The sequence below is a fragment of the Propithecus coquereli genome, unplaced genomic scaffold, assembly GCF_000956105.1.
Source record: "Propithecus coquereli isolate 6110/MARCELLA unplaced genomic scaffold, Pcoq_1.0 Scaffold14, whole genome shotgun sequence".
Lineage (NCBI taxonomy): Eukaryota > Metazoa > Chordata > Mammalia > Primates > Indriidae > Propithecus > Propithecus coquereli.
In genome coordinates, this window is record NW_012138302.1 from 15380880 (window position 1) to 15405309 (window position 24430).

The following is a 24430-nucleotide window of genomic DNA, read 5'->3' on the forward strand; positions in this document are numbered from 1 at the left end:
AATATACTGGTGAATGAGTAGGTAGTCCAAAGTGTGATAATACAGGTAAAAATAATCTAAAAACTTGAAAATGTCTGATTTGGCAACTAAGGGGGTTTTCATAATCCTGGTGAGAGCAGTTTTTCTCGTTTAGAGCTAAAAAATACATAGTTTTGAGTGAGCTAGGGGTAAGGAAATAAAAGAAAAGGAGGGGTAGACTCAACTTTCAGGAAAATTCATAGTGAAGGAAAGAAAGGAAGATTGGTAATAGCAAGCACGGCACACAGGCTCTTTTTTTTTTTTTTTGCCTTTTAATATGGCAGAGTAAAACTCTTATCACAGTTTTAATTTTTTATTAATTTGAATAATGGTTTGATTAATCTTTATATCTTTCTCAACTGTGAATTCCATGAGGGCAGGGATTATATGCATGCTTTTTTTCCCATCGTAACTCCATTGCCTAGCACAGTGCCTGGCATATAGTTGCTTTTTTGTGCTTGTGGCCATTTGTATTAATATATCTTCTTTGGAGAAATTTTTATTCAAGTCCTTTGCTCGGTTTTGAATTAGGTCTTTTTTTGTTGTCCAGGCAAAATAGCAAGACCCCATCTCTGTTGCATATTTTGATATTAATCCCGTATTAGATATATGATTTACAAATATTTTCTCCCATTTTGTGGGTTGCCTCTATACTGTGTTGATAGTGTCTTTTGATGAACAAAAATTTTAAATTTTTATGCAGTCCGATTTATTTTTTCTTTTGTTGCTTGTGTTTTTGGTGTCATATCCAAGAAATCTTTGCCAAATCCAATGTCTTGAAGCTTTCCTCTTCTGTTTTCTCCTCAGAGCTTTATAGTTTTAGGTTCTTAGTTATGGTTTTATGATTTGAGGTTTAGGTTTTAGTTTCTTACATTTAGGTCTTTAATCCATTTTGAGTTAATTTTTGTGAAGGTCACATCCAACTTCATTCTTTTGCTTGTGGATATTTTCCCAGCATCATTTGTCGAAAAGACTATCCTTTCCCCATTGAATGGCCATGGCACACTTGTCAAAAATCATTTGACCATACATGTGAGGGTTTGTTTCTGGACTGTCTATTCTATTCCATTGGCCTATATGTCTGTCTTTATACTTAGTACCATACTATTTTGATCACTATAGCCTTGTTGTAAGGTCTTGAAACTAGAAAGAGTGAGTCCTCTAGCTTTGTTCTTCTTTGTAAAGATTGTTTTGGCTATTTGGGGTCCCTTGAGATTCCATATGAATTTTAGGGTTGATTTTTGTATTTCTGCAAAAATGTAATTGGGATTTTGATAGGAATTACATTGAATCTTTAGATTGCTTTGGGTAGTATCGACATCTTAACAATTTTAAGTCTTCCAATTTATGAACAGTTTTTCTGTTTATGTTTTCCTTAATTTAGTTCAATAATCTTTTATAGGGTGTTTTTTCCATAAGAGGTAGGGTCTCACTTTGTCTGACAGGCTGACAGGCAAGTGGCCGGATAGTAGCTCACTGCAACTCTGAACTCCTGGGCTCAAGTGATCCTCCTGCCTAAGCCTCCCAAGTAGCTGGGCATACACCACAATGCCTGGCTAATTTTTAACTTTTTTTATTTGTAGAGATGGGGTCTCACTATGTTGCCCAGGCTTGTCTTGAACTCCTGGCCTCAAGTGATCCTCCCACCTAGGGTCTGCCAAAGTGCTGGGATTATAGGTGTGAGCCACTATACCAGGCCTGTTTTATAGTTTTCACTGTACAAATCTTTCACTTTGGTTATGTAGTTCCTTAGTATTTTATTATTTTTCATGCTGTTATGAATGGGATTGTTTTTTGGTTTCCTTTTCAGATTGTTAATTGTTTGTGTATAGAAATGCAGCTGTTTTTTGTGTTGACTTTGTATCCCTGCTGCTTTGCTGAATTCATTTATTAGTTCTAAACAGTTTGTGTGTATGGAATCTCTGGGGTGGGTTTTCTACACGTAAAATAATATTATCTGCAAACAGAGCTAATTTTATTTCTTTCTTTCTAATTTTGCTGCCTTTTGTTTCTTTTTCTTGCCTAATTGCTCTGGCCATAACTTCCAGTACTTTGTTGAATAGAAGTAGCAAAAGAGACATCCTCTATCCTGATCTTAAAGGAAAAGCTTTCAGTCTTTGACCACTAAGTATGATGTTAGCTATGGGTTTTTCATATATTGCCTTTATTATGTTGAGGTAGTTTCCTTTTACTCCTAGTTTGTTGAGTGTTTTTTTACTACAGAAGAGTTTTGAATTTTGTCAGATGCTTTTTCTGTGTCAACTGAGATTATCTTTTTTTTTTATTTTGGTAAGGTGGTATATTACATTGATTGTTCATTGTATGTTGACCCATCCTGGCATTCCAGGAATAAATCCCACTTGGTCATGGTATATTATCCTTTGACTGCGCTGCTGAATTTGGTTTGCTGGTATTTTGTTGAGGATTTATTGAAGGTTTTTAAGTAGGAGGATTACTGGTAGCAATATATGGAGAATGGGATGAAGGGACAAAGATTGGAAATGGTGATTTATTAGGAGGCTCGTGCCTCTTGGGCTAGTTTTCTTAGCCTAAACTAATTCTGGAATTTACTTCATCTCCGCAAAACATACCACCATTCACTCATTTATTTAGGACAAACACCTTTAAGTCATCCTTGATACAATCTCTTTCTCTTACACCATACATTCAAACCATCGGCACATTCTACAGACTTTACTTTCAAAATACTGTGTTTCTAAACTCAGGCATTCATTGCACACCTCTGCTTCCTGCTTTAGTCTAAGCCACCATCATCTCTCACCTGGACTATTTCTAACTCACTACATCTGCTGCCTACAATTTGTTCTCCATTTAGCAACCAGGATTGCTCTTTTAAAATGTCATATCATGTTACTTCGTCCTCTTAGCCCCTCAGTGGCTTTTCAACTTAGAATAAAATTCTAAGCCCTAGGCCGGGTGTGGTGGCTCATGCCTGTAATCCTAGCACTCTGGGAGGCCGAGGTGGGTGGATTGTTTGAGCTCAGGAGTTTGAGACCAGCCTGAGCAAGAATAAAATGTAAAGAATAATAATTAATAATAGGTCTAGGCCGGGTGTGGTGGCTCACGCCTGTAATCCTAGCTCTCTGGGAGGCCAAGGCAGGCGGATTGTCTGAGCTCAGGAGTTCGAAACCAGCCTGAGCAAGAGCGAGACCCCGTCTCTACTAAAAATAGAAAGAAATTAGCTGGACAACTAAAAATATGTAGAAAAAATGAGCCGGGCATGGTGGTGCATGCCTATAGTCCCAGCTGCTCGGGAGGCTGAGGCAGTAGGATCGCTTGAGCCCAGGAGTGTGAGGTTGCTGTGAGATAGGCTGACGCCACGGCACTCTAGCACGGGCAACAGTGAGACTCTGTCTCAAAAAAAAAAAAAAAAAATTCTAAGCCCTTACCAAGTCCCGTAAGGTCATAGAATATTTGATTTCTTATTAACTCTTCAACCTCATCATCATCCACAGTCTCCCCTTTGTTAGTCTACTACAGCCACCTTGGTCTCTTCAAATAACATGAGGGACTTTCTTGCTTCAGAGTCTTTGCATTTGCTATTCTCTCTGTCTGGAATGCTCTTAACTTACATGTATCTCTCCTTCACTTCATTCATATCTCCAATTAAATGTTACCTGTTCAGAGTGGACTTTTTTCTCTACTTTATTCTAAATAACACACTTTGGGAAGCTGAGGTGGGGGGATCACTTGAGGCCAGGAGTTTGAGACCAGCCTGGTCAATATAGCGAGACCTCATCTCTACAAAAAATAATAATAAAAATTAGCCGGGTGTGGTGGTGCACTCCTGGAATTCCAGCTACTCAGGAGAGGTGAGAGAGAGGATCGCTTGATCCCAGGGGTTTGAGGTTACAGTGAACTGTGATCATCCTACTGTATTCCAGCCTGGGTGACAGAGCAGACTGTCTCAAAAAAAAAAAAAAAGTCCATGCAAAGCTGGAAGAAAGAAATTAAAAACAAAACAAAACAACAGCAACAAAAATAATGCTCCCTTCCCATCATTCTTTAGCTTTTTCCCCAATTTTGTTACTCTTCATAGCACTCACATGACATGATATATTTATCGTCTGTTTCCTCTAACTAGAATTTAAGTTATATGAAGGCAAGGACTCAATTGGTAATATATGTGACAGACAATATATGAGGATATCAGGAGGATATGAGGATGGTCAATGATAGTATATCAGTGAGATGTTTGATGGAACAATAATCCTAAAGGAAGTAGGATAGGCTTATTAATAGCTTAGGTGGAGGAGTTCGTTCCTTAATTATCTTTTATGTTCTTATTTCCATGGAAGTCTTAGCAATATAGTTCAGAGCGTTTTGTGGTACTTCCATGTATATAAAGATAATTTTGTAGCATGTTGATCTCTTACTATTTTTTCATTGTCTGTTGCTATTAATCTGTTGGATGAATCCTAAAAAAGTAATCCTGAAAACTTAGATGCTCATCCAAGATTTAGATTATAATTAAGAATCCCAGAATGGTCACAGAAATTTATAGAAATGAGGTTGACTTATCCCCCCCATGTTTGATAACTCTGTACCTGAAGTAAGCTTTGCTTACATTAAGACTGAATATGGTAACACTTAGTGAAAATAGGTATGGACCAAAGTCTTTGTTTAACTATATTTGGGTGAGTGTGTGGGGAAACCAGCTAGTTTTAGCTATTATATCTGATAGGAGTGTCATATCTCAAAAGATGAGAGAGTATTTCTTTTTTCCTTTTTTTAAGAGACAAGATCTCTCTCTATTGCCCAGGCTGGAGTGCAGTGGAGTAATCACAGCTCACTGCAGCCTCAAACTCCTGGTTTCAAGTGATCCTCCTGCCTCCACCGAGTTGAATAGTTAGGACTACAGGCGTGTGTCATCACTCCTGGCTAAGTTTTAAAAATTTTTTGTAGAGACAGGAGTCTCATTATCTTGCCCAGGCTGGTCTTTTTTTTTTTTTTTTGAGACAGAGTCTGGCTCTGTTGCCCTGGCTAGAGTGCCGTGGCATCAGCCTAGCTCACAATAACCTCAAACTCCTGGGCTCATGCCATCCTCCTGCCTCAGCCTCCCGAGTAGCTGGGACTACAGGCATGCGCCACCATGCCCGGCTAATCTTTTCTATATATATATTTTTTAGTTGTCCAGATAATTTCTTTCTATTTTTAGTAGAGACGGGGTCTCACTCTTGCTCAGGCTGGTCTCGAACTCCTGAGCTCAAACAATCCGCCCGCCTCGGCCTCCCAGAGAGCTAGGATTACAGGCGTGAGCCACCGCGCCCGGCCCAGGCTGGTCTTGATCTCCTGGGCTGAAGGGATTCCTCCTGCCTTGGTCTCCCAAAGTGTTGGGATTACAGGCGTGAGCCACTATGCTCGGCCAGAGATTGTTTCTTGACTGAAAAGCATTATCAGAAAATGCTTATGTTATAATACTAATGAAAGAAACAGTATGGTCTCAGATATGTTAAAAAGTGAAGGAGATAGTAGGATTTGAGATTGTGGGTGATTTTCTCCTTTGTATTTTATATTTTGTAAATAGCATATTTTTTTATATTCAGAAAAATAATTTATAAAAGTCATTGTGCATATATATAACATAGTCCCTTTTTAGCTCCTTGGTTTAAATTGATTTTCAGTCTTTTAGTAGAATGGAGATTTCTTAAATATTTTGCCTGACTCCTGTTGGCTAAAATAACGAGAAATCAATTGTAAATACTAGGCAATGTGATTGATAGAGTCCAGGAAGTTTTCCTGTGACCATTTAATCTGATACTGTATATGCTGATTAGATATGATTCAAGACTTTTTGCTACATCTAAGACAATCTGCCTTGGTAAACAAAATTATCAGCTAAGTGTTGTATTTATGGTATCTTGGCTTTGGTATAGCATTTCAGAATTCATGTAGACAATACAGTAAAACAAATTTTTAAAAGTTAATAGCAGCCACCCCTGCCCCCCAAGTTTCTCTCATTCTTGAAGACCTTCTTCACAAAGGCAGGTCTCAGTCTCTTTTGTTCACTTCCATATCATAAATGGCTTCTATATGGTGCATAGAAGGTGAATATTTGTTGAGTTAATTTGTTTCTGTCCTTCCCTGCTAAATGTAAGGATATTAAAACAGAATTTTTTTGTTGTTGTTATTGTGAAACGTTAAAACTAATAGGAAAAACAGGAAGAAAGTGAGCTTCGTTCTTTGCCACCTCCTTCCCCTGCCCACTTGGCTGCTTTAAGTGTTGCAGTTATTGAATTAGCAAAAGAGCAAGGAATAACAGATGATGACTTCAGAGTTCGCCAGGAAATTGTGGAGGAAATGTCAAAGGTTATAACGACATTTTTACCAGGTACAAATACAGTTCATGTTTGATTTTTAAAATTGCAAAACTCTTTGCCTTGTTTCCTCTTGAACTAGGGTAAATTTTTTAATGTTTTCCTTTTCTTAAAAGTAAATAGATTTGATTGTTTTATGAATGACTTTTTTGGGGAGAAATATTTCAAATAAAGAGAATTGAGATTTATGGCACAGCATAAGTTTGTGGTAGGAAGAAAAAGATTTTCAAAATACTAGATACAGAATAATTTCTTAGTGTTCAAATTTTATATTTTTCAAAATATTATATAGTTTTCAGTGTCATTGATTTCTCAATGGACTTTTTAGTTATATTATTTTCAGTATAAACATTCCAAATAGTCACTGAATAAAATTCCTATTGCCTGCTGGTGGGGAAAAATTAATTTACTTTCAGTAGGGACTTTAGAAAAATGTTATTTTTTGATGCAAGGGGATGTCAGGTTTATTTGAGTCATTTATGTATTGACTAAAATTTGCTTAGCCCATGTCATTTTTTGCATCAGTATAGGGTTAAAGTAAATGTATCTTAAAAGACTTATTTCTTCCCACCAAAGGGATTTTGGACAGTTGATAAATTATATTTTCATATAGATTTATAAGAAAGAATATAAAATTGAAATGAAAAATGAAATATTTTCATTTAAAAATTCTGTAATAATATCATTTTCTACCTAAAGTATATTGAATTCTAATTTAAATTATATATAAAAACAGTTTATTGTTATAGGAAGAAAAGGAATAAAATTTTTATGATTTTGATGACTTGGATGACTTTCAGCCATTTTGTGAACTTGAAAGGTTGACTTTTATATATACAACTGAGTATGAACTTACAGTTTCTAAGAAACTAAATCTGCCTGATCAGTCCCAATCATGTTATTTTCAACTTGCCCTCTGGTGAAATCCTTTTAAAAATTTACCTTATTATGATTTTTGAAATAAGACATTTGATAGTCTGAGAAAGATGTAGGTAGTGTATTATTGCTCCTATTTAATTTTTTCTATAAACTCTTGAGAGCCACAGAGTTTTTTGGATTTTAGGTTTACAATATCAATGGACTTGGCTTCACTTTCTATTTTTAAAAATCATTGGCATCGAATATCTGTGATCTTTTCCCCATTCAGTGTGATATTTATTATATAACTATAAATATCTAAATATAAATAAATGTAGTTTGTGCCAGTAGCTGTAGCTAGGTTAGTACATTCATTACTGTTAAAATATTGAATGCTAAACATATTCTCAGTCATTTCTCCATGAACTATTACCAAAATTTTGTTTAAACACTGAACTTGTATGAGTAATTTCTCTCCCTTCTCTGTTCCTGTACCATAACTGGGAAATGTTATAGATCAGTTAGAAAAGGTGTCATTCTTGTATAATTGTTTTACTAGAAATGGGAAGTTGTAGAAATGAAATGTATGCAGTTTTCCTTTTGCTTTTTTTTTTTTAAAGCTCCCATGTTTGCACTCCATTTCATGCTTTGATGTTTTTCCTTTATTCCAGAGTGTTCACTTAGGTTGTATGGCTCGTCTCTGACTAAGTTTGCTCTGAAAAGTAGTGATGTTAATATAGACATAAAATTTCCTCCCAAGGTAAGTAATTAGAAGAGAACCTTTCCTGTATGATACTTAACTAGTGCTTGGTAATTTTTATAGATTATCTTTTTAGAGAAGGGGTAGTGGAATATAAAACTCTGATTTGTAGAGTGTTACCATCATGACTAATCAATGCTTTTGGAAATTACTATTAGGTTTCAGACAGAGGCAAAAAGAAAGGGACGGGAAAAAAGAAAGCAAAAGAGGAAGGCAGTCAGAAGGGAAAAATGCTTATATCTGAGCATGTTGAATAGTTATTACTTCTGGTATGCAACATAGAAAGTGGAAAGAGTTTTGAAATCAGACATCGGGGTTCAGATCTTGGCTGCGATGAGCAAGTTACTTGATCTTTTTGAGCCTTGGTTTCCTCATTTTCAAAACAGGGATAATAATAACTTTTATATTAAATGTGATGATATATATTAGGTGTTTTAATATAGTGCCTGGTACATGACGGGTACTTTTAGTAAGGACTAGCTAGTATCATTAGCAGTAGTATCAATATTGTTTAGCACTGCTAACATCGCTTATTTGACATATCAAACATTTAAAATAATTAGTCAATATTTTATGTTTACAAATCTTTGAATAATATGTTTATGCTCAAAAGGTTTGATTTGGGTGACAATTTGGTGTTTTAATTTCTAGTCTGATACATTTAGTTTGCAATTAATACAGGATTATTCAAGTGGCTGCAAAGTATACTTTCAACATTTGACAAGCTTGTTACGTAAAAGTAGTGATTTACTCTAAGCCTTTTGGTCAAGTTGCCAGTTTCTGAAAGTTTTTATCTCAACAACTTCTTTTTAATAGTCATTTGGTAAACTTGTTTCTTTTCCATTTGTTTTGCTGTGAGAACTTTTTCTCACTCTAAGAACCCATTAATTCTATGAATGTTGCTGGAATAATAGTGTTGCGTCATTAATTAGATTCTACTTCTGTGAACAAAATTTGTTGACATAAAAGTAAAACACTATTCTATTTTTATTATTTTAAAATACACAGCATGATTTTATTTAAATGTTACTCTTTAATGAAATGGAGTTCTCCCTAATATTCTGCTACCTAAACTTTGAAATTAGTTTATTGATTTACTTTGAAACTTTTTTTAGATGAATCATCCAGATCTTCTGATACAAGTTCTTGGGATTTTAAAAAAAAATGGTGAGTTTCTTTCTTTTTTTTTTTTTTTAATTTGTCTTTCTAAAGGTATATGCATTGTGTTATTTTATATAGCTAGCCAAGTTAAAACTAAAACTGCTAGCATACTGAGTCATTGTATTACATATGGACATATATATATATATATACATTTGTTTAATAGGTGTATTAGAAAATATAATTTACCTGTCAGGTCAAAAGTACCATATTAAAATAGATATGTGAAAAACTGCTGCCTTTGGGATAATTTAAATATTAGCTTTGAATATTATGGGCATTTCTTGTGTAAAAGAAGAAAGAAAACCTATAATTATTAGGAGGTCATTGATGAAGGAAGTTTAGGAAGAGATTTGGAATAAAATCGCATTGAGTACATATGTTTTTTCTCCCCACTTAAAACAATGATAATCGTTTATTTATATCACCTGAGTCATACCTATTTTTTCATATGTACCTTGTCTATCTGGCTTGCCTTTCTAAACAGGACATTCATATAGGTAAAAATACTTTTAAAATAAAATTTAAAAAATTACAGTATTCTTCAAACCAGGCCCCAGGTCATGTATTACAATCTACAAGATTATTTTCTTGGTTTTTATTTATTGTTTTTTCTTGTATTAAAGTAAATGCTTAAGATTAAGCTCAAGATCTGGAGCCAGATTTCTGGGCTCAGATTTTAGTTCTGCCACTTACTGGTTGTATGTCCTTTGACAAATTATTTCAGTGTTAATATTTTAGTTTTTTCATCTGTTAAATGGCAATAATATAGTATCTTTTTGATGAGAAGGTTGTTGAAAGGATAAAATAGGTTAAGCCATACTTTAGAAAAGTGCCTAGTATACGATAACCTCTTACTATATTTTTGCTGCTGCAATTGTTATTATTACCTTAAATTAGGAATCCAAATTACCTAGCAAAAGTATTTGCAGTTTGGCTTAGAGAGCCCTAGTTTTAGCTTTACCCTCTTATTGGCTTTAATGTCAGTTCTAAACTTTTTTCTTTCTTTCTGCCCCATCAACCCTCTTATTTATCAGCTTCCTGCTGGCCATTGTCCTGAGAAATTAGTTTTTAAGGAATGAGTTTGGTACAGTTTATCCTATAAAGGTATTTTAATGTAGTTTTTTTCTTAGTACATACTTGTTTCTAATTACTTAAAGCTTAAGAGGAGGTATACGTAGCTTTTACCTCTCTAGACTTACTAGATAGGATCAACCTAGTACAAATATTTAAAATATGATTTTTGCACTAAAATATGTAAGTAGATCATCTTTAGTCATATAACATAGGTTTATAAAACTCAGTTTCATTTTAAAATTTATTATTTCCTCCTTTATGTTCTCATTGTATCCTTTAGAGACCTTTCTCCTGTTCTAATACAGGATTTATTTGTTTATATATTTGTATTCCAAACCTCTTATTGAGCTTTAGGTCTTCAGCACATGTTTTTTGAATAAGTCATTCCAACAAGTACTATTGAGAGATTTTCTTTGAATTTCAAATGAAGTAATGTTAATCTGTCTATTTTTGTTTAGATTAGACAATTAAGTCATGGGGCTTTACCTTGGAGATACAGAGAAAGATTCCAGGGTGGAAATGTGCTTCATCCAGTTAGTCCTTCCTTAGCAGCTTTGATTAGGCAGACTCTTCATATATTAACAGGATGTGGCCAGCAGAGTTAGCTTCTACTTGCACCAATAATTTAAAAGAATTAAACTATCAAAGCATTATAGGTCCTCATTTCATGACTCCTGTGGAAATAACCTTCAGAAGTAAGTAATGTCCTCTCTTTGCTGTATCTGTGAAGGGTTAACAACTTTGACTAGATGATCTACTTACTTGGAAATATTCAAACTTTTAGGGATGTTAAGACCTTTCTTCTTAAAGTGATTATAATTTTGGACAGTATTTGGTACTACCTGTGGTTTGCGATATACAACAAATGACACCAAGAGAGGTAAGAGATTCTATTGGGTTGATGCTCATAACGAGAAGAGTGCATTATCCCACAGAAGCAATGCGAGTGATTTTTAGAAGGAAACTATTACTTAATGTTTACCATACAGTAAATATTTTAAAGATATTGACATTAGCTTACTTTTTTTTTTTCCTCATTAGTATTATATGTAGATGTGGAATCTGATTTTCACGCTAAAGTTCCTGTTGTGGTGTGCAAAGATCGGAAAAGGTTGGTAACAGTGAAGAGAAAATATTTAAAAAAAAATAAACCCCAAACAACCAAATTTGTAATGAACTATCTGTAAGAGAGAAAAGTTTTGTTTTAGATTTCTTATTGGATTAATATGACTAAGCTAGTTTCTATTCCTTAAAAATAGCAAGCTTACCAAATGCATGTGAATAAGAAATAGAATTACCAGAGAGTTGAAAATAAAACACTCTAGGTAAAACTTTCATTTTTTTTCTCTCAAGTTCATTCACTCACCCAACAGTATTGAGCATTTACTTATATGTAGGTACTGCTTTGCTCCAGGGATACAAACATAAATAAGAAATAACCCTTCTTCTCAAGAATTTCACAGTCTGTTAGAATCTAGTTTTTAGTTCACTGAAAAGAAATGAGTCATTGAAGACTGATCTTGCCTTTTTTTTTTTAATGACATATAATTTTTTTTATTTCAAAATATTAAGGGGTTAAAAATGTTTTCGTTACCTGGCTTGAGTCAGGGCTATAAATGTGCCCATCACCCAAATAGTGTTTGTTGTACCCATTAGGTGGGTTTTTGCCCCTCCCCTCCTCTTCTCTCCCCCTGCTTGATTTCCAATGACTTTTACTTCCCTCTGTGCACTTGTGTACCCATGAGATAGTTCCTATTATTAGAGAGTACATGTGGTGATTGCTTTTTCTTTTTTTTTTCAGCATATTATGGGGGTACAGATGTTTAACTTTCATGTGTTGCCCTTGCCCCCCTTCCCCCCGCCAAGCTGGAGCTTCAAGTGTGTCCATCCCCTGGATGGTGCGCACTCTTTGTGTATACATATACCTGTCCCCTCCTCCCCCGCCCCCTCTGATCTTGCCTTTCAAGTCTGATGTCTATAGGACTGAGAGAGCAAAGTGCTTTTGAAAAAGGAAACTAAAATAATCCTATCTGAAATCAGTATGGGAGACATAGAAACAATACAGAAATGATAAAGTATTCTTTTATTGATTATTGTATTTCTTACATTTTAAGATTATTGTATTTTCTTATTCAAAACTAGAAGAGTCTGTGGAGATCTAGTTCAAATTCCTTATTTTCTAAATTAGAAAATTGAGACCTGGAGTGGTTAATCCAATTGTCCAAATTCACTTTTTAAGGGAAAATTAGAATTGGAAAGGAGGCAGTCTGACTTCTAGTGTTTTTTTTCCACCACATTGTGTCAAATTGCCTCTGTATGGCAACCTTGGATTCATTCTTCTCCCTGCCTCCATATGTCTCCGTTACACTCTGTCACCCCATTTAAGGTAGCTGCAGTTTTCACTTACATATAACTATAACCTGGGCATTAATATGTAAAACCTTTCTAATCTTTAATCTGAAAATAAAAATCATTAAAGCTCGGAATAGGAAAAATTAGCGTCAAGAAGTATAGCTAGCTAGTTCATTATTTCATTTTTTGCTTTTCTTATGTATAAGCAAAAAGAATGAACTAGGAAATTATGTTGCACAATTTGACATTGAGGAGATCAGTGTCCTTTCATATAAATCAAATTTTGGTGATTCATAATGCTGTTTTTGAAATTAATTTCTCATGAACTTGAATACTAAATGAGGTTGAAATTTCTTTCTTTTTTTTTTTTTTGAGACAGAGTCTCACTCTTTTGCCTGGGCTAGAGTGAGTGCCATGGCGTCAGCCTAGCTCATAGCAACCTCATACTCCTGGGCTCAAACGATCCTTCTGCCTCAGCCTCCCGAGTAGCTGGGACTACAGGCATGCGCCACCATGCCCGGCTAATTTTTTCTATATATTTTTAGTTGGCCGATTAATTTATTTTCTATTTTTAGTAGAGACGGGGTCTCGCTCTTGCTCAGGCTGGTTTCGAACTCCTGAACTCAAACAATCCACCCGCCTCGGCCTCCCAGAGTGCTAGGATTACAGGCGTGAGCCACCGCGCCCGGACTGAAATTTATTTCTGAAGTACAAATGAACATTAAAGACATCTTTCCGCTAGGCGTGGTGGCATGTGCCTGTAGTCCCAGCTACTTGGGAGGCTGAGGCAGGAGGATCACTTGAGGCCAGGAATTTGAGGTTACAGCAAGGTATGATCAGGCTCCTGCATTCCAGTCTGAGCAACAGAGCTAGACCCTTCCTCTTAAAAAAATAAACTAAAATATACATACAAAAAATCTTTATGCAATTTATATGGAACATTAGTAATAGAAATTATATATAGTTTTCAGTTAGCTCTAAATTTGTTAAAACATTTATTTTTATTGTGACTTTTTAGGTACTGTATTAAAATATGGTGACTGTAAAGGGTAGCAGCCACAAGATTTGAATTATACTGCATTTTAAAGTATTAATACAGTGAAATTTGCTTTTTTCTCATTCACAGTGGTTTACTTTGTAGAGTAAGTGCAGGAAATGATATGGCATGCCTCACTACTGATTTACTTGCTGCTCTTGGCAAAATGGAACCTGTCTTTACTCCCTTAGTGCTAGCCTTTCGCTACTGGGCTAAGGTAAGTGGAACAGAAGGAAAAGTATTTAAGCTTCACGATTAGTCAGGCTTTTTCTTGCACTGACATGTAACATAAATTGTAACATGTGGGACAAAGTAATTATCTGTGCCAGACAGAAAGAGGTGTGGCAGGTTCCAGTTAATGGACATCAGAATAAAGTCTAAAAGCCATGTAGACTTACCGATATATTTTAGAATTTTTAATTGTCATAATTTATTCTCCTTATATACTATAGAAATGTTCTCTTTTTATCTTAATATTTGAGGCTCGAGTTTTCACTCTTGTAAGTTAAAGTTGTAAGGTTATAAAATGTGGTATGTAAGTTAAGTTTCTTTTGTTGGCATATTTTTTTCCAATCTGTGAGAATGATACTGTCTTTCCTCTAAATCATTGATAACCTGCAGCAGTTTCTGATTGGGGGATTAGTTATCTAAGTTTCCTAAATTGGAATTAATTTATATATCTAAAGGCTGTGGTTATCCTGTGCTCATTTCTCTGGTGTGGGGGTAGGGAGAAGGAATGGTTAAGTAATTACCAATATCAGTCCAAGTCATCATTGATAACCTACAGTAGTTTCTGATTGGGGGATTAGTTATCTAAGTTTCCTAAATTGGAATTAATTTATATATATAAAGGCTGTGGTTGTCCTGTGCTCATTTCTTTGGTGTGGGGGTAGGGAGAAGGAATGGTTAAGTAATTACCAATATCAGTCCAAGTCATCAGAGAGAGATTTTTTTTTGTGTGTGTGTGTGTTCTTACCATAGTAGTACAATATTCATCACTTGTTAGATTAGTCATGAGTAAATTCTCAGTCTTCTCAGAAAACTGATTAAGAAGGTGGTGGCACAGTGATAACTTCAGAGCAAAAACAGCCAGAGGATTCTCTTTAGAATTTTTTTTTTTTTTTTGAGACAGAGTCTCACTGTGTTGCCCGGACTAGAGTGCTGTGGCGTCATCCTCGCTCACAGCAACCTTAAACTCCTGGGCTCAAGTGATCATCCTGCCTCAGCCTCCTGAGTAGCTGGCACTACAGGCATGCGCCACCATGCCCAGCTAATTTTTTCTATATATTTTTAGTTGTCCGATTAATTTCTTTCTATTTTTAGTAGAGACGGGGTCTCGCTCTTGCTCAGGCTGGTCTCGAACTCCTGAGCTCAAACAATCCGCCCGCCTCGGCCTCCCAGAGAGCTAGGATTACAGGCGTGAGCCACCGCGCCCGGCCAAAATGATTTTTTTTTTTAGAGATGGGATATTGCTATGTTACCTAGCATGGTCTTGAACTCCTGGCCTCAGGTGATCCTCCTGCCTTGGCTCCCCAAAGTGCTGGGATTACAAGTGGGAGCCACTGTGCCTGGCCTGAGAAAAATATTTTTAAAAGGTGTCCACAGTAAAAGCACTACATATAATATAACTCCATTTACCTAAAATATCTATGTATCTTTTTATGCATAAAGAAATGAATGAAAAGATGGTCACCAACATGTTAATGGTTTTTATTTCTAGGTACTGGTATTTTAGATCATTCCTTATATTTTTCTTTGTTGTTTGATCTTTTTATAATGATTAGGGTAGGAAAAACAAGCTACTTTTATTGTGAAAATTAAAAGAAGCTAAGTGGTGGTACTTTTTCCCCCTTCATTTTGCAGTTGTGTTATATTGACTCCCAAACTGATGGTGGAATCCCTTCTTACTGTTTTGCTTTAATGGTGATGTTTTTTCTACAACAAAGAAAATCCCCTCTTCTTCCTTGCTTACTTGGAAGTTGGGTAAGCATGAGTTTGTGATGTATATGTGCATGTATATATGTAGTTTGCTCTTGCAGAGTGTTCTGCTCAAACATTTTAAGCTGGAATTCTGGTTTGTCTGTTTGTCCATCTTTTTTTTTGTAATAATTTTTCCACTACCAATTTGGAATGCCTTTTCATATAGATTGAAGGCTTTGACCCAAAAAGAATGGATGACTTTCAGCTGAAGGGCATAGTAGAAGAGAAGTTTGTGAAGTGGGAATATAATTCAAGTAGTGCAACTGAGAAAAACTCAATTGCTGAGGAAAACAAAGCTAAGGCAGACCAACCAAAAGATGATACCAAGAAGACAGAAACAGACAACCAAAGTAATGCCATGAAGGATAAACATGGCAAAGTAAGCTTTTTTGTTTTTGTTTTTGGCTTTTCTATCTGTAGAATTTGTGATGCCTTCGATTGAAGCTATTGAAATAGTAGATTGACCTTGAGAGTACGCCTCTTGGCCTCATTTTCCTCATCTATAAAGTGAGGGGTTGATCTGGTTTAGTTTTTCAGTACTGAGATACCCTAATGAATTTATATACCTCATTTTGGAAAACTTGTATTGTTTGAATCACGTCAAGGTAATTCTATCTTTTTTCATCTAGGCAAGGAAAATTTCCTTTAGGAGTTGGTCTCTGACCAAACTTACGCATACGGGAATTATTGCCAGATTGGGTGGAGAAATAAAGGCCCTGTGCTTTATGAAAGGGTGGCTTGCTTATTTGATCATTCAACATTCATTTATTAAGGACCTGCTATGTGCCAGTCATTATCTTTAGTGCTAGAGAACGAAAGACAAATATACTTAGATTGTGGCTTCTAGATGCTTGTAGTCTTTTTAGTAGACAGATGCATTATTACAGAAGTCCAAACTTTTCTGAAATCATTGCTTTAGCTATACTAAATTATTTGTAGTTCCCTGGATAAACTTCCCTTCTCCATTCAACTCTCCCACTTTCCTAGACTATCTTCTACTTCTCTCCTCAAACTACCACAGTACTCTCATCTAATGATCTTGCTTATCACTTTGTTGAGAATTCTGAAGCAATCAAAAGAGGACTTCTACATACTCCTACCATTAACCTGTACTCACATACTCTGCCTTGTGGCCTGCCTTTTTTTTTTTTTTTTTTTCCGAAGAGATAGAGTCTTGCTCCATCTCTCAGGCTAAAGTGCAGTGGCATGATCACAGCTCACTGCAGCCTCCAACTCCTGGGGTCAATCAATTCTCCTGCCTCGGCCTCACAAGTAGCTAGGACTACAAGCACATACCACCATGCTTGGCTGTTTTTTAATTTTTTTTTTTTGTAGAGATGGAGTCTCATTGTATTGCCCAGAGGGGTCTTGAACTCCTGGGCTTAAGTGATCCTCCCACCTTGATGTCCTAAAGTACTGAGATTAAAGGTGTGAGCCACTGCACCTGGCCGCTGCCTGGTTTCATAAAGGAGTTTTCTATGTTCTTAACTAAGTCATTTTCTTCATGTGTATTCAGTCCCATCCCTTCTTGTCTATTACAGAACATTAGCAATTTTTCTCTGTTCCTCCTAAATTACCAGTTTTTCATTTTCTACTGAATCAAGCATGCTTTTATTTCTCCCATTTTAAAGAAAAATCTGACACAACTTCCCCTCTCAGCTATTCCTTTGCTCCCTTTTGCAGTAAAGCTTCTTGTAAGAATTATCTATATTCACTATTTTCAACTTGTTTCCCCTTACCTCACACTAACCAGGCTTTCCCCCCATCAATATGTCAAGACTTGTATCATCAATGTCAGCAAACCTCCGCATTACTAAATCCAATGGTCATTTCTCAATTTTTATCTTTTTTGACTTATCAGCAACATTTGCCAGTTGATTACTTCCTTCTCTGAAAAATTTATTTACTTGACTATCAGCATATTACACCCATAGCTAGTTATTCCTTCTCAGTCTTCTTTGTTGATTCCTCCTTTCCTCTCCAGTCTCTTAATATGGAAGTGCTCGAGGGCTCAGTTTGCAATCCCTCTTTTCTTGTGTATGTACAATCCCTTGGTAATCTTATCCAATCCCATGGATTTTATGTACCCTATATATGATGATGGCTCTCAAATTTAAATCTCCAGACTTCTCTCTTGACTTTCATAATTTTATATCCAACTGTTCGTTTAAAGTCTTTACTTAGCTGTCTAATCAGTGTCTTAAACTTAACATGTCTAAACTGAACTCCAGATTCTCCCTTCAAACTTGCTCCATACTCAATTTTCCCATCTCAGTTGATGGCACTTCATCCTTTCATTTGTTTAATTAAAAACCCTGGAGTCATCCTTTATTCCTCTCTTTCTTTCATACCCCGTATCAAGTCTGTCAGGAAATCCTGTCATCTCTACTTCAAAATATATTCAGAATTCGATCACCTCCCACCACCTCTACTGTTACTATGCTGGTCCTCGCCACCATCATCTCTGGCCAAGATTATTGCTACAGTTTCCTAACTGGTTTCCTTGCATAGACTCATGCCCCCTATAGTCTATTCTCATTTTCTTTCTTTCCTTCTTTTTTTTAATTACCACTGTACTAATGAGGACCTTATAGTCTATTCTCAACAATGAGAATGGTTCTTCTAAAACATAGGTCAGATCATGTCCTTCGCCCTCTCCACACTCAAAATGCTTCAGTTGCTCTTCATTTCATTGAGAAAAGAAGCCAATCACGTCCTTACTGGGTAGCTCTTTGCTTTCCTCTTCTACTCTTTCTCTCACTCTACCACATAGCTTTCTTGGTTTTCTTTTATAGCTAGTCACACTCCTACTCTGTGTGTTTGCTCTGTTTCCCATTCCTAGAACACTTTTCCCTCTTCTTCAAATCACACCTTCTCAACAAGTCTTACCCTGACCACTCTATTAAACATTTTTAACCTTCTTCAGCTCTCACATTCCCATACTTTTTATCTTACTCAACTTTTTTTCCCATAGCACTTATCTTCTAACTTACTATGTAATTTACTTATTAAGTTTATCTGTCTTCTTAAGCTCCATGAAGGCAAGGATCTTTTTTCCCCCCTGAAGATATATCCTGAGGGCCTAGAATACTGCCTGGCACATAGTAGGCACTTAATGAATAGTTGTAGAATTGAATGTGTGAATGACTGTTTCATGCCTTTATGTGCTGCCTAGGGGTCACTTTTACCCAGTGTTCATCTAATTCCTTTGGAATTCAGGTATTACCTCTTCTGTTATGACCCACTGATTTAGAGGTCCATCTTAGCATGTAGCCTTTACTGTAATTGTTAAATTGTGTTTCCCTGTCCTGATAGTCTATGAAGTAGTACCTCACCTTACTTGAGTGGCAGTATTCACAACATGGACCCAGTAGCCAGGTGTCTTTAGTCAAATCCTTGCCCTGTAGTATCTACTTCATAGAATTATTAGAATTAATTGTTAATGTATATGTAGCTCTCAGAAGAATGAATGGTACATGAGCTCTCATTATTTTATGATATTCCCAACAATGCTGAGGATGTAGTAGCTTCTACAGAAATGTTTGCTGAATGAAGGAATTAGTTTTTTGAAAGTCAGGGCATTTACTTAGATTTAAAAAGTAATTATTGTAATGAGGAGCTATAGTAGTTATTATGCAGTGGTTTGCAGTCTTGGCTACACATGAGAATCACTTTAGGGAGTTTTAAAAATCCCATAGCCCAGTCCCTCACATAGCCCAGTCAGTTAAATCAGAATCTTGGGAGGGGTTTAGAAGGTGAGGTTGGTGTGGAATTCAGGCATTAGGGTTTTTTAATGCTTCCCATGTGATTCTAATGCGTAACCAAGGCCACTGGTTTGGTGGAAAGAATACAGAATTCCCAGGAGTCAGTAAACTGAGACTCTATTCCCAACTTTGCCTCACACTGATGGCTTTTTGGCCAGTTATTCTCAGTTTTTGAAAATGTGATCTCTAAGGTCTTTTCTAACTGAAAATTCATTGATGCTGTAGTTTTGAAGCTTAAATGAAAAGTATTTTTTCTTTTCCAGTCTCCTTTAACATTGGCAACACCAAATCAGGTGTCCTTGGGACAATTATGGTTAGAGCTGCTAAAATTTTACACACTGGATTTTGCTTTGGAGGAATATGTCATATGTGTACGGATACGAGATATTTTAACAAGAGAAAACAAAAACTGGCCTAAGAGGCGAATAGCCATTGAAGGTGAGATATGATGTTTTATGTTTCAGTTGGAGAATATTTTTTATGTGCCATTAATCATCTATTTTTAAAACCAGTGTTATAAATTTTATCCCTTGGCTTTGTAGCACTATACATGCCATTAGGTTGTTACATATTTAATTAATTCTTTTTCAAGTCCATTATAGTTTTATAGGATTAATACTTATTTAAAGGTTTCTTTTTGTAAGTATTATATTGGTTAGGTTATTAGTTTATTTTATGCATTTATTTTTATTTTTAATTATGAAAATCTTCAGAAATACAGAAAAATAGAAGTGATTATGAACACAACAGAAATACAGAAAAATAAAAGTTATGAACACTACATAAACATCCTTTTGAATAAATTTGTGTCATAAGATTGTGTTAAATTATAATTTTAAAGTCCAGTTTTCATTGTCTTCTAAAGTACATCATCTGTTAAATGTGGCTAAGTTAAAAGAAAATAGAACAATTGATGTTGACAAACAAGGTTCCACTTCGAGTCCCAAAAACATTAGGATCTTTGGAGATACAGAAATTAGTAGAGTGACTTCTAAGTTCCTAATCAGAAATTTAGGCTGGACGTGGTGGCTCACGCCTGTTATCCTAGCACTCTGGGAGGCTGAGGTGGGTGGATCGTTTGAGCTCAGGAGTTCCAGACCAGCTTGAGCAAGAGCAAGACCCCGCCTCTACTAAAAATACAAAGAAATTCGCTGGACAACTAAAAATATATAGAAAAAATTAGCCAGGCATGGTGGCGCGTGCCTGTAGTCCCAGCTACTCGGGAGGCTAAGGCAGAAGGATTGCTTGAGCCCAGGAGTTTGAGGTTGCTGTGAGCTAGGCTGACGCCACGGCACTCTAGCCTGGACAATAGAGCGAGACTGTGTCTCAAAAAAAAAATTAAAAAAAAGAAATTTAAATTCCACAGCATTTCACTCATCTTTATAGATAGGAAATTGAATTTATGTCCATTATTTTAGTCTCTCCAGCCTATACATTATTCTGTTTCCTCACTCCTCTGCTGACCTTCTCTACTGTTAATTAGACCCAGAAATATTCTGAAAATATTCTGAAATAGACACTCAAACATGTACTCACATCTTATACTCTGTTACTCATAGTAAATAAATGAAGCCTGAAGACTCCATCTATAATTTCTCTCTCTTTTTTCTTTTCCTTCCTTTTTGCCTTCCTGCCTCCCTCCCCCCTCCCTCCCTTCCTTCCTTCCTTTCTTCCTTTCTTTCTTTTTTTCTTTTCTTTTTTTTTTTGTTACCTTTTTCTTTTTCTTTGAAAAGGGGGGAAAAAGCTAGCAAAGCTTTTTAAAGCCTATGGATTTAAATAGCAGCAAAAAGTAACAGATGCCCTAACTTTAACAATTTGAAGCCTGGCCTTTTAATCCTTTTAGTTAATGATCTTTAGTAGTGGAGAACATATATATTGTGTTTTGAGTGGCACTTGTTCATTTTTCTTGTTTTTTTTTTTATATTTAAGTATTAAAAATCTGATAAACCCGTATTTTCAGAAGTCTGTTATATGTTATTAACGATAAGAGTACAGTTGATGCAGGACTTTTGAGGGTTGCCATTTCAGACTGGATCAGAGTATAAATTTTGGTATAATTTTTACTTTTTAGGTCTCTTTTTACTTTTCTTTCTACTTCTTTTTCTTTATTTTTCTGATCTCATCAAAGTTAAACCTTAAAATCAGTATTTTTCACATTGAAGCTTTGAGTTTTAGGTTATGTTTTATTTAAATTGCAAAGAGCATATAACTAACATTAATGAATACTATGACCAGAGATGAAAATTATTAATGGGTCCTGGAGCTTGAAAATTTTTATTCAGTGACAATGTATAGGAGTCATAGTAGCATAGCTTCTTTTTCCAGCAATTTCATCATTGAAACTTTGTAATTACTCAGTTGGCCTTCTTAGCCATTCTCTTATTAGTTACCTTATTATTGTTCTTTTCTCTCTTTCCCTTTTAGCTCTTTATTTTATGGGAGAAACAAAGGAAAAGATATTGCTATTGTGTTTTCCTAACTCAGTTTTCAGCAACTTTCATTGGGACCTTAGGTTAGAAAAACCTTGAGAAAATGTACTGCTTATAATCTAGCAGTTAGGATCTATTTGTGTAAGCTTGGAAATGTAGTTTGTTAGTAGAGACTTAGCTATTGACCATTTTCTTTTTTACTAGATCCATTTTCAGTCAAGAGGAATGTTGCACGGAGCTTAAACAGCCAGCTCGTTTATGAATATGTTGTGGAGAGATTCAGGGCAGCTTATCGGTATTTTGCCTGTCCTCAGAGGAAGGGTGGAAGTAAGTCTACAGTGGACTTCAAGAAAAGAGAAAAGGGGAAAATAAGCAATAAGAAACCAGTGAAGTCTGACAATATGGCAACGAACTGTTACATTTTGCTTGGGGAAAGCACAGAAAAAATAAATGTAGAAAAAGATCAACCTGATAAATATGAAATGGAATGTACATCACAGAGATGTATCGTTGACAATGACAGTTTGTTGGTAAATGAACTAGATTTCGCTGACTGTGGACAGGAATCTTCATCTCTTTCTACCAGCGAAGGCAGTGAATTAGAACCAAAATTGGTTAAGAAACAAGGTGGTTTAGTACCTTCAGGAACTTGTTTAAAAAAAGAGCTCAGCAAGTGTAATTGCATTGATTTATCTAAGTCCCCTGACTCAGGTGAATCCGCTGGAACAGACTGCAGGTCAAATTTAGCAGCGAAGAGTTCACATCAGATTGTGTGCACCGACACATCTGCTACCTCTTGCAACTGCAAAGCTACAGAAGATGCATCTGACTTTAATGATGACGATAATCTCCCCACCCAGGAATTATATTATGTGTTTGATAAGTTTATTTTAACTTCTGGCAAGGTAGGATACAATTTGTAATCAATCTGTAAGATTTGTTTGTATGACTCTGTATTTCTTTATATTAATAGTTTTATTATTTTATTAATGGTTTGTAGTTCATTTTGTTGCTATTAAATATGAATTGTTCTTTGTATGAAGCTAATTTACTTTGAGTTCAGTTCATAGTTTGGTCTCTTGAGTGCTAAATTTAGAAATGTAAGAATAGCTTGTATAATAGTTACTGTTGTTTTGGAATGACATTTCAGCTTGTATTTGTCTTTTACTTTTTGCATTTTTCCTATAGTTGCCTTTAGATAATATGTATAAAACCCCAGAAGGTTTCATGACACTATTACTAGTTGGTTTTCTTCAATTTCTCATATATGAAAGGATTCATGTGATATTTATGAAAAACAATTTAGCAAAGGCAGCATATATTAATATTTTAAATTTTGCTTATTTTCGTACATATAATTATTCTTTTTCTAAAAAGAATACAAGGTTTATAAATTACAGTATTCTATTTTAAAGAATTTTTTTTTGTGGGGGGAGAGTATAAGCATAGGTAGTTGAGGGAAACTAGGTTAGCAATCAAAAAACTGAAGAATCCAGATTCTGTTTCTGCCACAGACCTTTGCTGGATTTTGACTTATTCCTTAAATTATAGGAGTCCTAACTTTTCTACTTTTAAAGTGATATAATCTGAACTTTAACTCTTTAAGTCATAGAAAATGCCCCAATGAACAGAAAATAAATAATAACTGCTTTTTAAATAAAGTTTTAGCTAAGTCACATTGCTTCAAGTACAATGCACATAATTGAAATATCATCATCTGGATGAAAAAATGATTATACAGATCATAGGTAAGACAAGTAGAATGTTAAAAAAAACTATAAAGTTACCTAGTTTTATTATTTTATCCATAATCACTTGTTGACAAGCTTTATGATTTTTAACCTCATTACTAAGCAGTATTTCTTTTTTGTTTTTAAATCTGCTTTATTGAGATATGATTAACATTCAAAAAGCTGTAGATATTTAATGTATACAATGGGATGTGTTTGGAGAGAAGTGTACACCTGGGAAATCATCATCACTATGAATGCCATAAACTTGTCCATCATCTCTAAAAATCCCTCTTCCTCTTACTTTCCTTTTGCGATGAGCACTTAAGATCTATCCTCTTAGCAAATTTAAGAATATAATACAGCACTGTTAATCATAGGCCCTTCATTGTACAGTAGACCTCCAGAACTTATTTATTTTGCATTAATGAAACTTTGTACCCTTTTACCAACACCTCCCCATTTTCTCATCCCAGTAAGCAGTATTTCTTCATTCTACGGAAGTACACATTGGTTGCAGTTTATGTAGGTTGTAGTATTTAGGGCCTGTGGACTAATGAAAGGATAAAATACTTGGCAGATTTTTAGAAAACCTTCTTAATTATATAACTGCAGTTTATATTTCTTATACTTTATACTTTTTTTCTGAAAATTTAAGGTAAGTACTGTTTCTCCAATTTTTATTAGTTATCTAACTTTTTTTTAGACTTTCCTGCCTAAATATGTCATTTTTTTTTAAAGCTTTGGAAAGCTGATACCGTGCAGTGTAGCATTACCACAAACAGGTTTCTGTGTATAATTTGCATCAGAGTTCGTGACTATGTGAATGTCCAGGCTAAAACTGGAGCAAAACACTAACTCTAGGATCTAGGCATATTACAATGAGGAAAAGAACGGTGGTCTTCTTTAACCATATGTATTTTTTTC

The 24430-nt window shown here is 35.3% G+C and overlaps 1 protein-coding gene across 1 annotated transcript in view; it reads left to right on the top strand.

Annotated features, from left to right (window-relative positions):
* Positions 1-24430, top strand: part of ZCCHC11 (zinc finger, CCHC domain containing 11) — an 88106-nt gene that overhangs the window by 15781 nt on the left and 47895 nt on the right. The window contains exons 4-12 of the mRNA XM_012639344.1: positions 6193-6370; positions 7886-7974; positions 9090-9141; positions 11254-11323; positions 13691-13817; positions 15464-15583; positions 15747-15959; positions 19608-19782; positions 21978-22678. Coding sequence (XP_012494798.1) covers positions 6193-6370; positions 7886-7974; positions 9090-9141; positions 11254-11323; positions 13691-13817; positions 15464-15583; positions 15747-15959; positions 19608-19782; positions 21978-22678 — 1725 coding nt within the window. The remainder of the gene's footprint in view (positions 1-6192; positions 6371-7885; positions 7975-9089; positions 9142-11253; positions 11324-13690; positions 13818-15463; positions 15584-15746; positions 15960-19607; positions 19783-21977; positions 22679-24430) is intronic.